Here is a 15,161-nt window from a genome sequence, read left to right as displayed (position 1 = left end):
CACTTTCAACTTTAATGGGTGATCAACAATCGTCCTTAGGTTGTTGATTAATTCATTAGTTATGGATTTACATACATTATAACATGCATTAGTAATTTGTGCACCTACGTTATAAAATGTATTAATAACTCGAGTCACTACATTAATAGATGAATAACCTTTGCAGATATATTGAATTAGTAACTAAGATGCCTACATTGCAAGATTTATTAGTGCTGCTACATTAGTATTTAATTCTACGTTATAAAATAGTGAGAGCACCTCGTAAGGACATTTGGAGACTTGTTTGAGGTGTATTAAATTGTGAGGGTGCTGGCGAGAGTGGATAGGGACAATCCTGAGCGGAGAGGTCAGTAGTCAGAGGGCGTAGATTTAAAATAATTGATAGAAGAATTAAAGGGGAGTTGATGAGTAAATGTTTGACCCAGAGGATGGACGGGGTCTGGAACACACCTACACAACAAGGGTAGCAGAGGTAGAAGCCCTCACCACATTCAAAAGCTTACTTGGGTATGTACTTGAAGTGCTGTGCCCTACAGGGCTACAGACCAAGGGCTGGAAGGTGTGATTGAGCTAGCGGGCTGATTTCAGTCGGCATAGACATGATGGGCTGAATGGCCTCTTTCTGTGTCACAAATCTGCTTTCTTTCTGTATTATCTATTGTGGCTGGAATTTTACCGTTCCGCCTGCCACAGGAACCGGAGCAGGCGAAAGGCGGTCAATGGAAAGGTCCGTTGACCTTGGGTGGGATTTTACAGTTTCGGGACGAGTGAGGTCATAAAGCCACGCCCTTTATCTACATTATAAGTTCTAGTAACATTTAATGCTAATTAGATAGTCTAATAATTAATTTTATGATTTACAAGAACCATTATGAATAACTTGCCTACATATGGTACATTAATAACATGCTTAGGCTTTGATATACATTTGACTACATTTAAGATGCCGTGGTACTGGACGTAGCCACAACCTAACATATACTAGCGGGTAATTTATCTATATTATAGAATGTAATAATAACACTGTTAACATTAAAATATAGGTTAGTCTGTATACGCATGAGAAATGAATGTGCTGATATTATAAGATTGAATAACTAATGTAGGTATAGTTTGTGAGATATAATTTTGCTACATTATCAGATGCACTAGTTACATAAGATACATTAGTGTCCTTGCATTATGGATAAGACTCCCTTCTGTGAATGGTGTATTTACCCGTGTGTTTGCCTATATGTCCAACCATTCTGTAAACGTATCCTCTTCATTGTGCAATCACATTTATTCCATTTTATTGCAAGTTTATCAATATCTTGTGTCATTCACTACTGACTTGCATGGATTCTGTCCAAGACTCTGTAAACCCTTTTGAGACTCTCCCTTTGCTGAAGTGGGCCATCTGCTTATCAAATACCAGGTTAGTAACACGAAAGTGACTTAGGAAAGAAGGGGTTAAGAAGTATTTAATTACAGCAAGTTATTTCAGAGTGTGGGTGGTTACTTGCGGTCTTTTGCCTCAGTGTTGTCCCAAATTAAACTAAAATGCGTTGTGTGTTACATTGAGGAAGTTTCATCAGTTTCTGTCTTTACTGAGGAAATCTATGTCATCTTTTTAATCACGTGTTCTTTATTTTTACCTACAGGAATAAATATGCACTGAAGAAGAGGAAACTAGCCAAGTATGTTTCATACTCTTAGAATAGAACCATTTGCCATCAGATTAAAGCTCATTGCAAGTGTCGAATGTTAAAGTGTCAGTACTGTTAACAGGAAGTCACTGAATATATCAAAGAAGGAATTAAATAGATTTCTAGACCCCAAAGGTGTCAAGGAGAACTGGAGAGTGGTCTTGAAATGATAGAGGATCAGCCATGATCATACTGACTGGTGGAGCAGGCTCTTGAAGGGCCGAATGGGCTATTCCTGATCCTATTTTCAATGTTTCTATGAGGTATAGATGTCCCATAAGTTTCTGCAAATCAGGCTTGCTTCTTTGCACAGCTCCAAAAGTAGAATGGGGAAGTGGAGCCTTTGTAGATTCTGTAGCTGCAAGATTCTTCAGGTGCAGAATGATACGCCACTGCTCAATGGAGATGCTGGTAGTAGTTGGGGCGGCACAGCAGCAGAGTGGTGAGCACTGCCGCCTCACAGCGCCAAGGACCTGGGTTCAATTCTGGGCTTGGGTCACTGTCCGTGTGGAGTTTGCGCATTCTCCCCGTTCTGCATGGGTTTCCTCCGGATGCTCCAGTTTCCTCCCACAGTGCAAAGATGTGCAGGTTAGGTTGATTGGCCATGCTAAATTCACCCTAATGTCAGGGAATTAACAGGGTAAATATGTGGGGTTATGGGAATAGGGCCTGAATGGGATTGGGGTCGGTGCAGACTCGATCGGCCGAATGGCCTCCTTCTGCACTGTAGGGATTCTATGATTCTTCTATGATTCACTGTGTGTAAGAGGGAAGTGGTGAAGGGATCGACCCTTCTGAAAAGCATTGTGCAGATTCCTACAACACATCAACTGCAGCGATTCAAAGCAGTGGCTCACCACCACTTTCTCGAGGATGTTTAGGGATAGGCAATAAATGCTGGTCTAGTCAGCAATGCCTGCGTCCCATGAATGAATAAATAAGAAAAAGAACATGCTCTTATCATGTCCCTTCAACCAGGAAAAACATTGGATCCGATCTCCTGGTAGCAAAGCAGTTTTCTCCATGTAGCTTTTCTCCAGTGCAGTTATGGAGAGCACAACTCCTCCACGGGGTGCACTAGAGTCATAGAGGTTTCCAGTATGGAAACAGGCCCTTCGGCCCAACTTGTCCATGCCACCCTTTTTTTTTAAAACCTCTAAACTAATCCCAATTGCCCACATTTGGCCCATATCCCTCTATACCCATCTTACCCATGTAACTATCTAAATGCTTTTTAAAAGATAAAATTGTACCTGCCTCTACTACTACCTCTGGCAGCTTGTTCCAGACACCACCCTCTGTGTGAAAAAATTGCCCCTTTGGGCACTTTTGTATCTCTCCCCTCTCACCTTAAATCTATGCCCTCTAGTTTTAGACTCCCCTACCTTTGGGAAAAGATATTGACTATCTAGCTGATCTATGCCCCTCATTATTTTATAGACCTCTATAAGGTCACCCCGCAGCCTCCTACGCTCCAGAGAAAAAAGTCCCAGTCTATTCAGCCTCTCCTTATAACTCAAACCATCAAGTCCCGGTAGCATCCTAGTAAATCTTTTCTGCACTCTTTCTAGTTTAATAATATCCCTTCTATAATAGGGTGACCAGAATTGCACACAGTATTCCAAGTGTGGCCTTACCAATGTCTTGTACAACTTCAACAAGACGTCCCAACTCCTGTATTCAGTGTTCTGACCGATGAAATCAAGCATGCCGAATGCCTTCTTCACCACTCTGTCCACCTTCAATGACTCCACCTAACTCCACTTTCAATGAGCTATGAACATGTACCCCTAGATCTCTTTGTTCTGTAACTCCCCCCAACGCCCTACCATTAACTGAGTCTTTCTTGAGAGTCTCTGGTTCAAACCAAGACCAATCTCTGCATGAACCGATTGGAAGAGTTAATAGAACATAGAAAAAAATACAGCACAAACAGGCCCTTCGGCCCACAAGTTGTGCCCCGGTCATGTCCCTACCTACCTAGGCTTATAAATAGGCTTACCTATAACCCTCAATCCTATTAAGTCCCATGTACTCATCCAGAAGTCTCTTAAAAGACCCTATCGAGTTTGCCTCCACCACCACTGACGGCAGCCGATTCCACTCACCCACCACCCTCTGAGTGAAAAACTTACCCCTGACATCTCCTTTGTACCTACTCCCCAGCACCTTAAACCTGTGTCCTCTCGTCGCAGCCATTTCAACCCTGGGAAAAAGCCTCCGAGAATCCACCCGATCTATACCTCTCAACATCTTGTACACCTCTATCAGGTCACCTCTCATCCTCCGTCTCTCCAAGGAGAAAAGACCGAGCTCCCTCAATCTATCCTCATAAGGCATGCCAACCAATCCAGGCAACATCATTGTAAATCTCCTCTGCACCCTTTCAATCATTTCCACATCCCTCATGTAATGAGGCGGCCAGAACTGAGCACAGTACTCCAAGTGGGGTCCGACAAGAGTCTTATAAAGCTGCATCATTTATCTCCCGACTCCTAAACTCAATCCCTCGATTGATGAAGGCCAGCACACCATACGCCTTCTTAACCACCTCCTCTACCTGTGAGGCCGATTTAAGAGTCCTATGGACCCGGACCCCAAGGTCCTTCTGATCCTCTACAGTACTAAGAGTCTTACCCTTGATATTATACTCCTTCATCCCATTTGACCTGCCAAAATGGACCACTACACATTTATCCGGGTTGAAGTCCATCTGCCACTTCTCCGCCCAGGCTTGCATCCTATCTATGTCACGCTGCAGCTTCTGACATCCCTCTAACCTGTCCGCAACACCACCAACCTTCATGTAGTCAGCAAACTTACCGACCCATCCCTAATCAGATTCCATAATCAAAGAGTATATGCCCAGCAACCTAGTAACGAGATTGCTCTCTCAACTGCACCACATCCCCTTAAAGAATAATAATTCCAGTTAATCTTACAGGATTCAAGTTAATTCTCTTCCAACATTGTCCTCAACATCAATGCATTCAGAATTCTCATTAGGAAATTGCGCCGTAGCACAGCTGAAGCTTTTTTCTAACCCATCGGGACTCAATGTTGCGTTCGGCAGCTTTAGACTGCGACCATGCTCCTCCAGCTTAAACCTCTTTTTTAAATATCCCAGACATGTATTGCCTCAATGCAACCCCTTCCCACTCCCCCACCCCTGCCCCCCCGCTCACTTTTTTTTTGTTTGTAATCTCTCACAGCTCGAACACATTCTCCCTTCCCACAGTTCTGACAAAGAGCCAAATGACTCGAGACGATGGGCGGAATTTTACCGGCAGGTTCGTACGATCCCGCCCGAGGCCAACGGAGAATGCCGTTCTCCGAGCCGAGCCTGCCTCCGGAATCAGGGCCGGCGTACCGGTAAAATTCCGGCCGTTAACTCTGCTTTCTCTCGTTACAGATGCCTGCTGAGTTTTTTTTTCTCCCCGGCATCTTCTGTTCTTGTTGTTGAAGCTTTTCTCTTTGTTCGTTTATCCTTATTTTAAGGTCCATCCCACCCATTTCTAAAGCAAGAGCCCAGTCTCAAAATGAACTTCACAAAGGATGTGGGTGACGTTATGTACATACCAATCACACGCATGACTCACCTTTGGATTTTACCCACCCCATCACCACCAAAGTGCCCCACCCCTCCACAACACCAACCCATGAGAAACCTCTTTCAATTAATACCATAAGTGAACCAAGAGATTCATTGTGGAACCAAATTCCAGGCAGAAGTCTTTCCTCCTATCTGGTGGCTGCGCTAGCGAGCCCTGAAGGGTTGTAATAGTTATAAATGTTCTTGGGTTTTCAGTGTTATAGTTTCCCCTAAGTCAGCGCTGAGTAATAACACTGGGCATAACTGATGAGTTAGTAAAATAGTTATTGGGAGGCCACAGACAGCTGTGGTTATTTTCATCTGGTTAGAAGTGTTGTAGGGAAAAATCCCTTACCAGCACAGAATCGAAGCCGAGTCGCAAATCAAGGTTCAAAGCGTGTCTTTATTGTACAATTTACTAGGATCCTAGGGAGACCCCCGTAGCCAGCTCAGAAACAGTGGCTTGGCCACGTTGATCTCAATTGGATTACATCAGCCCTGGATCTTTATAGGGCTCCAAATTTGAGCGGGAACATTTGATTATGCATCTTTTTACAATATGTATAAAGTGGTCTGTCAGTTTCAAAAGTCCCTAGGAAGTTTCATGGATTAGCATTTGTATGGTGTGTGTTCGTGTTAATGGGATTACTTGGTCCTGCCCCGGTGTCTAAATGCGTTTCCCATTACTATCTCTATGTGTCCTCTTATTTAAATTGGTCCTATTGTTCCGTGTCTGTGTTTCCTGCTTGTGAGATTGAGTGTTAATGTCATCCTGTCCTGTTGGGTGTCTGGGGTATTTCATTCTTAACCTTTTATCCTTATCTCTTAGTTTATCAGATTTTTATGTCTGCCTTGGCCGAATTAGTAATGTTTCAGTGATAGCTTGGTTTTGATAACCCACTCTGTGTCTCGTTTCATAGGGATCTTGATCGTCCTTGACCAGTTTAAAATGCAGCTACAGGCTGTTGCTAGGCAGATTAGGGATCTCCCGCAGTTTCTGAAATTCGTGAGTCTCTCAGCTGTGCAGGGGGAGACCCGATCGAATATCCATCCGGGGGTGCCCCTCTGCATTGTTGGCCCGTTATGAGTGGTGCCAATTAGTCCAATAAAAATATGTTTGATGATACAAATATGGTTTTCTGGAAAATTTCCTCCTTCAGTCCCTCCTCTCGTCCAGGGGGTGCCATTCATGGCTGACCCCCCATGGACGACCTTCAGAGGAACAGTGATTTGTACAGCTGTTGTCCTTGCCGTTGTTCCTCCTCTTCTGGGTCGTTGTTAAGTTCTTGCATCTGGATACTGGCAGTGGGTAGCATTCCTGATGTAATATTTGCACATATCACTTTAATACAGGTTAGGCCAAGGCAGAGTGTGAACAGGATGGCTACTACTAGGATCAATCCCTTCATAATATATGCTCCCCAAACTGTGTTAAACAGCCATCCTAACCACCCATCAGTCCCTGTTAACCCCTGTTTAAAGTTATCCAATTGCTTTTGTATCCCGGACATGGCTGCTGTTATGTTTAGTGTCTCGTCGTGTACGTATGTGATGCATTTTTCCTTGATGATGGTGCATACCCCCCCCTTGTCTGGCTAGCTGATAGTCCACCGCATATCTCGTTTGTTGTGTGTATAGTCTGAGTTCTGCGAGTTCTTGGTCAATTGCGCCTAATGCTTGTAGGGTGTTGTTTCCTAAAATGGTCAGTCCACATATGAAGAAGTTCCTATTACTGGCACTGATCACCCCTGCGGCGCCTCCCAGGGATAGTGTCCCCAGAAATCCATATCCTAAAGAAGACCCTAGTGTGACAGGGGCCTGCCAGTCGGAGCAAAATTCTGCGCTGATGGCCCTGGTCACTATGCGTTTCTGGACATGCCCTTCACTTGGGCATGGAACCGTGAGAGGTCTGATTGTCCCTACGGAAAAGAACCTTGGAGGCCTGTCTGTGGCCGTCATATATACATTTTTAAATAAAAACACGTACCCGTCTTTAACCCGATAACATGCATTACCCCGGGGTCGTTTGACCGCATGGCCCCATCTTGTGGAACCTTCCCTCCCCCTGGACTGTCCACTTGATTGTACCTCTTGGTGAGAATCAAATGGATATGTCCCTGAGGCTGAGCTTACGTGGGTGCTGTTGCACTTGCCACACATAAGCTGCCTACCCGCGGTGACTGCAATGCATTTCTGTTGCTTGCAGTCACAGGTGAAGTGTCCTTCCCGGACCCGGCACTCCTGGAGAGCACAATGTGCCTCAGCGCACGAATCATTTTTAGGGACAAAGGCATGCACGCACCCCCATCCCTCTCCCTTAAAACATTGTGGGTAGTTCCCATGTGTCTCCTCCGGTTGGGGTCCCGTCCCCCTTAGAATTCCCGGCTCAGTGAGCTCTACACACCTTCCTTGTATCCCTTGCTTAAAGTACCCAATATGTTCTTTGCAGGGTGCCCCCGATGTGTCAATAGTGAATAACTCTTGTGGGAGCCACCCTGGTGTTGCGATGAATAGGGAGTTTACTGATCGCGCTGAGGGGTAACAAGCGGTCCTATTCCCATAGATCTGGATGTGTGTTTTCAGGAATAGGTTTCCTTCCATGATTGGTGGTTCTGCTCCCCTAACCCCCATATGTTGGAGTGTATTTACAATGGTCAGGGTTATTATCAGATATGTCCCTGTTCCCATATCGCTCTTTTTTTTTTTCCAACAGTATTTTACAATTACAGTATATACAGAAAATAAACAGGCAATCAAATTAAAAGTAGTTGGTTCCGACGTCTTGATAGTAGATCTGGTCCTGGTTCCTGTGGAAGTTGAATGAGCAAAACGGTATTTTTTAGTTCATTTGTCCTCATATAGTTTTAATTGGGTCCAGTGTTTCCAGACCCCCTGTCCCCTTATATCTATACAGGCACAGGTATCTCCGCTAATAATGACCTCGTAAGGTCCGTGCCATCTTGGGGCAAATCCTGGTTTTGCAGGAAGCACTTTTGTTAATACCCGGCTCCCGGCCTTTGGGACTTCTGGTAATATTTCTGAGTCCCCCTCTGCGTCGACCTGTGCCTGATTAGAAATTACGGACTGGCGCATCCCCTTCAATTGGGTGCTAAGGTCTCGGATGTATTGTCGGATCCTATCTTTTATCGGACCCACATCTGTCCAGCCTGTAATAATGTTTTCGGGTAAGTGCATTGCTCGCCCGGTCATCAGCTCGTATGGAGTCAAGCCGGTAGTTCGATTTGTGGTCGCCCTAAGCCTCATCAGAACTGCAGGTAGGACTTCTGTCCAATTTCTACCTGAGGATTGCATTGCTTTTGCCATTGTTATTTTTAGAGTCCGATTCATCCTCTCCACCATCCCGGAACTTTGTGGGTGATAGGGGATGTGAAATTTTTGTTTTATTCCTAATAGTTGGCAAATGTTTTTCAGAACCTTTCCTGTGAAATGTGTTCCCTGGTCCGAATCAACTTGAATTGGCATCCCCCATCCATAGCAAGCTTAGTGTGAATTAAATAACACTTTGTACTGGCCTTTTTTGGCTGCAATTGGACATCCATTCATTTGTCTGTAATCTTATCAAAAGACATCGCTTTCCCCATTAAAATCACATGCCATACAGTTCCGATCTTTATATGAGTACTCTTACACTATCTCTAATTTGATCATTTGTTTGCGTGCAAGCGCTACACCACAGTACTTCACAAAATAATTATGTCTTTATCCATGCCCAATATAGTATATGAATATATCATACAAAGTTGGTTAAGGCTTTTCAGGATTTGATGTTATTCTTGTGTCTATATGGCAGTGCTATACTGTATAATAAAAATAATCAAGCGGCAGTTGTATCATACCACTTTACACATCGTACCCGTGATATCCAAACCCTTTTAATTTAAGCCGTTTCTTTTTTTAAACTGAGCTCCAGATCGAAACCCCCGCACTCTAGGAAAAGTAACAGGCGCCGAATCAAAATCAAAGCAGGTACAATACATACCAGTTATTTGATTAGGAACATTTTGGTTTCTTAACTGGCTAGGTTTTAAGCTTTGCAGTGCTTTTATATTTGGCAAACCTTGAACCTTGATGGCTCATGAAATTCTGACGGCAGTACATAATTTTAACTAGTTCAGAATACTAAACTATCTGACGTTCGCAAATCGCGATATTCTGCGATTAATACTGTATTTCACTGACTTGATATACTTTAAACTAATTCATAGACCTCAGTCTTTTGTTCCTGCTTTTCTACCTTTCCACAAAATAACTTATTTTCTTCTCTTAACTCCTCAACTAACTCTTATAATTTCTACTTCAAGACAAAGGAAAGAGCACATGCTTCCTTCCAAGGTTTAAATCCTTTCTTAACATTAAAACAAACAACAACAAAGCATCCACGCAACCACTTTGTTTAAACACACACAGACACACACATGGAAGCTTCCAAAAGTCATTCCACAGTACATCCTTTTTCATTCAAACTTATCATTTCAGACTGGGATGAGTGTAAAACATTCAAAGAGAATACTGAACATTGATTAAGACAATCGCTTTTATTCTTCTTTCTTCCAAACTGTAATTGACTCAAAGCAGAAGTAAATTCAAGAAATCCTATCACTTGAATCTTTACAGTTTTAACACTCTCCCAGCCCCCCTGAGGCTAAACCAAGGTGCAATGTACTGCACCTACTGCCTGTAGCAAACATTCCACAGGAACAAAGAGCTCCCTGCTCTCAATCTAATTACAACAACAACCACCTACATTCGACAAGCTACCAGATCTCACAAACACACTGAAATACAAAAACTAAGATCTCTCCTATCCATCTGCTGCCTTTCCCCTGGCGTAAAAGGCTTATAGGTTGCCTTTGGTTGTGCTAACGTCCCTCCTCTCGTGACTGGCGCTAGATTATAATTGTCTATGTTTTCTTTTGATGCTGGAGTGGCTGTATGTTTCTGCACTGACTCGTATGGGCGCCGAGGGTCCGTTTCCTCTGATCTCTGCGTTATCTCCGCAGTGTTGTTTCTGTATTCTAACTCCCTCACTCTCTCCTGTAATACTTTAATTTGTTCTGTCTCTTTGTGTCTCTCCTCCATGGAGGCATTTACTTCCTCAATTAGTCCAGCTAACTGGGTCACTAATATTACTCCCATTACTTTTGTTTTGTCCCGTTTAACTCCGTCTACCCACTTTCTTTGATCTTCTAAAGTTTGTGATGCGTTCCACCCGTTCCGTTTCATCTTTGCAACAATCGCTTCTCTGGCTAACAGATACTTCAAAATGAGAGCTACTGCAGTTTCTCCCTTAACAACGTGGTCTGCCATTTTTCTGTCTAGCAGTCCTGCAACCCCCGTATGCTGGCTGCTACAGTAAAAGTGCCTCAACTCCTGTCACTGATACTGCCCCAGCACCGTCTGTATTGCTGTAGGTTCTCGTAGTGAGGTTCCAGTGGGTCTCTTTCCCCTGGGCTCCCCCAACTATTCCTGACACCTCACGCTTGGACTATTTTGTGTTGTCTTATTGGGATGTGTGCTGGTTGTTTAGTGGGTTTGTCCGCCCCTGTTCCCAGCCCCTCTAAGTACAACGCCTCCCGCTCGGCCACCACCCCCACTAGCAGGGTTGATCCGTTACCCCCCAAAACCGGGTATCCTGCTATGGGCTGTGGTGTTCCCTACAGACGAACAAGGTTATCAAACTCCGCCCGGGTCCCTAATGGATCCTCCGTCGTCGTGTCTCTTGGTCAGGATGGATCGGGTCCACTTTTCCTCAACACTTACACACCTGTACTCTGTTATCAAAGCCCCTGTTATAGTTAGTAACTGTATCGACTCTGAGGTTGTTCGTCCCTTCAGAGTCAGTGTTGTTACCCGATTTACACTGTCCGTGCCTTGCACCCTGAGTGCCTGTGCCTCTTAGCGCCCGCTTCAAAACCCAACCTTAGCGTGGGAGATTTCTCCTCTTAACGTCCAGTTTAGGGTAGGGCACCTTGAGTCAAGCACTCCCTTGTCCTATTGCCTTGGCACAGACAGTGGTTTCATTTACAATCCTGGGTTAGTTACACCAATTAGTTCTGCATGCGGTACTTATCTTTATATTAGTCTTAATTCCTGTTATCAAATAGCCCAAAACCTGTTATCTTTACCTCTGGTCCTTTACTCCTATTAAAGTTAAAAGTTACTTACCTTCTTCCACGCGGTCGTTCTGACCTGTACCTCTTTAGTGCGGACTTCTGTTTCAATTTAAAAACTTAGGCAAGATTATACAGTTCTACAAGACAACAATACTCAAAACAGACAAACCCTAACCCTTAAAGGTACCTCACTTTGAACGGAGACCTGCACTCGCCTCTGACTGCTCTGGATTTGTATCAGATTCGTTTAAATTTGATCCCGACTTTCAAACTGTGGCCATCAGTCAGAAGTCAGATATCAAATCCTGCCGTGACTACGCCATTTTGTTGTAGGGAAAAATCCCTTACCAGCACAGAATCGAAGCCGAGTCGCAAATCAAGGTTCAAAGCGTGTCTTTATTGTACAATTTACTAGGATCCTAGGGAGACCCCCGTAGCCAGCTCAGAAACAGTGGCTTGGCCACGTTGATCTCAATTGGATTACATCAGCCCTGGATCTTTATAGGGCTCCAAATTTGAGCGGGAACATTTGATTATGCATCTTTTTACAATATGTATAAAGTGGTCTGTCAGTTTCAAAAGTCCCTAGGAAGTTTCATGGATTAGCATTTGTATGGTGTGTGTTCGTGTTAATGGGATTACTTGGTCCTGCCCCGGTGTCTAAATGCGTTTCCCATTACTATCTCTATGTGTCCTCTTATTTAAATTGGTCCTATTGTTCCGTGTCTGTGTTTCCTGCTTGTGAGATTGAGTGTTAATGTCATCCTGTCCTGTTGGGTGTCTGGGGTATTTCATTCTTAACCTTTTATCCTTATCTCTTAGTTTATCAGATTTTTATGTCTGCCTTGGCCGAATTAGTAATGTTTCAGTGATAGCTTGGTTTTGATAACCCACTCTGTGTCTCGTTTCATAGGGATCTTGATCGTCCTTGACCAGTTTAAAATGCAGCTACAGGCTGTTGCTAGGCAGATTAGGGATCTCCCGCAGTTTCTGAAATTCGTGAGTCTCTCAGCTGTGCAGGGGGAGACCCGATCGAATATCCATCCGGGGGTGCCCCTCTGCATTGTTGGCCCGTTATGAGTGGTGCCAATTAGTCCAATAAAAATATGTTTGATGATACAAATATGGTTTTCTGGAAAATTTCCTCCTTCAGAAGGAAAGAAACCAGTCCAAGCAATATTTCCTCCTTAAGCTGCTCCTTGCTCAGCACTGTTGAATATTGATTCCATTTTCCCAGTCATTGACTCTTCCCCTTCCAAGGCCATTGTGATTCCCTCTGTCAGTATCTGCTGCTTCGACTCCAGGAGATGCGAGTAGACCAGCCAAGTCGACACCACGGCCACGTTTTATACTTACTTCCTTCCTGTGACAATGTGCAGTTGCCTGTTATGTGTGCTTCCCAGAATTGCACAACTGAAATTGATTTTAAATGCGACTGGCCAACAGGAGCCACAGCCTGTGGTCCAGGTTTTAAATGGTTCCTAGTAATTTTAGCTCAAATCATCCCTGTGAGAGGTCAAGTAATAAGCTGCTCATTTAAAAAAAAGGCTGTGCTGTTAGTTTAATTATGAATTCCATACTAACTTGCTCAGTGAATGTAGCCAATCAGACCGAGTATAGTATATCTTGGCTGATAGCGAGTCAGCTACCAGTTTTAGATCTCTTTGTTTTAGGGCTCCCATTTAAAATAAAAGAATCTGGGAAGGATAATAAATAGACCAATCCATTTTACACGATTGTACAGTCACATTCTACCCTGCAATTTTTATTTCTTCACTTCCGGCTGTAGTGCTTTCACTGAAGTGTAGAATGCTGCAAGTGACGAATACCACATTAGTGTTGTATAGAATCGCATGGTGCAGAAGAGGCCCTTCGGCCCATAGAGTCTGCACCGACATATTAGAAACACCTGAAATGCCACCTAATCCCACCCACCTATAACCCTGAATGCTGTGATGCACCAAGTGCTCATCCACGTACTTGTTAAAGGATGTGAGGCATCCCGCCTCCACCATCCTCCCAGGCAGCTCGTTCCAGACCGTCACCACCCTCTGGGTAAAAAAAAAAAGCTTTTCCTCACATCCCCCTTAAACCTCCCATCCTTCACCTTGAACCTATTTCCCCTTGTGACTGACCCTTCAGCTAAGGGGAATAACTGCTCCCTATCCACTCTGCCCATGTCCCTCATAATCATGTACACAAACTTTATAACTTATAACTTGGTTCAATAAAATCCAAGGAGATTCGATCTTGCCAGAAGCAATGAGACTGATCCCTGGTGCACCCAAACCAATTTCCTTGCACTGCCAGATGAGTTTCCAAGTGTAACTATGCAATGTTCCCATTTGGAAGATCTTGTGGTGCAGCTGATGTGCCTCTAAACCAGAAAGCTGTGGGTTCAAGTCCTGCACCAGAATTTTAAGGCAATGGAAGGTGTGATTTTAATGTGGCGAAGTAGGTTGAGTGTTGCCATGTAAATCATTCCAATGCATCTCTGGCAGACAGTAAGTGTGGGACAGTCTCCTTGTCTACAGTGCTTGATGTGGAGTGCTGATCCTCAAGCTACAGCCTCTGGTGACAAGCTAGTGACCTGCTCCAAGGAAAACAAATTAGCTACGAAAACAGTTATGAGCCTGTGCTTTGCCTGCCTCATGTGCCTTTCGGTGTGGGAAGAGACTCGAGGAATGTTATCAGTATAACTTTAAGACCATAAGATATAGGAGCAGAATTAGGCCATTCGGCCCATCGAGTCTGCTCTGCCATTCATTCATGGCTGATTAATTCTCAACCCCATTCTCCTGCCTTCTCCCCATAACCCTTGATCCCCTTATTGATCAAGAACCTATCTATTTCTGTCTTAAAGGCATTGAATGACCTGGCCTCCACAGTCCTCTGTGGCAATGAATTCCACAGATTCATCACCCTCTGGCTGAAGAAATTCCTTCTCATCTCAGTTTTAAAAGAGCGTCCCTTCACTCTGGGGTTGTGCCTTCAAGTTCTAGTCTCTCCCACAAGTGGAAACATCCTCTGCACATCAACTCTATCTAGGCCTCTCAGTATTCTCTAAGTTTCAATTAGATTCTCCCCCCGCCCCCACTCATCCTTCTAAACTCCATTGTGTACAGGCCCAGACTCCGCAACCGCTCCTCATATGACAAACCCTTCATTCCTGGGATCATTCTTGTGAATCTCCTCTGGACCCTCTCCAAGGCCAGTGCATCCTTCCTTAGATATGGAGCCCAAAACTGATCACAATATTCCAAATTGAATATTGCATTCCTTTCTACAGGCGAATAATATTGAATAGGAGTGATTGTTACCTAGATAATTTTGAACTAATGGACATAAGACACCCACCAAAAGGGTCTGGTAATATCACTAAAAACCCATTGCAATGGGCATAGCTTCTTCAGAATATCTGCAGTTGTTAAAGAAGTGAAGTTATTTTTAATATGAATTCATTCCTTTTCATCCTTGTCATGGACAAAATTTGTGTTCCTTATCATTTCCCATGATCAATAATAAGTTTGTACATAAAAAGTGTGTGTTTTCATAGGGTTATAAAATGAGAAATTGTCCATTTTGGCAGGAAGAATAAAAAAATATATTATCTAAATGGTGCGAGGTTGCAGAGCTCTGAAATGCAGAGGGATCTGGGTGTCCCAGTGCATGAATAGCAAAAGGCTAGTACAGCAAGTAATTTGGAAAACTAATCAAATGTTATTTTTTTTATTGTGGGGAGAA

At 43.8% G+C, this 15,161-nt stretch overlaps 1 protein-coding gene across 1 annotated transcript in view; it reads left to right on the top strand.

The window, feature by feature from the left end:
* ptpro (protein tyrosine phosphatase receptor type O) overlaps nt 1-15,161 on the top strand; it is a 126,166-nt gene that overhangs the window by 87,004 nt on the left and 24,001 nt on the right. The window contains exon 18 of the mRNA XM_078234604.1: nt 1,647-1,682. Coding sequence (XP_078090730.1) covers nt 1,647-1,682 — 36 coding nt within the window. The remainder of the gene's footprint in view (nt 1-1,646; nt 1,683-15,161) is intronic.

Source organism: Mustelus asterias, chromosome 19 (genome assembly GCF_964213995.1).
Source record: "Mustelus asterias chromosome 19, sMusAst1.hap1.1, whole genome shotgun sequence".
In the NCBI taxonomy this organism is placed as follows: Eukaryota; Metazoa; Chordata; class Chondrichthyes; order Carcharhiniformes; family Triakidae; genus Mustelus; species Mustelus asterias.
The sequence above is the reverse complement of the archived record's forward strand: the minus strand, read 5'-3'. Positions and strand labels throughout refer to the sequence as shown.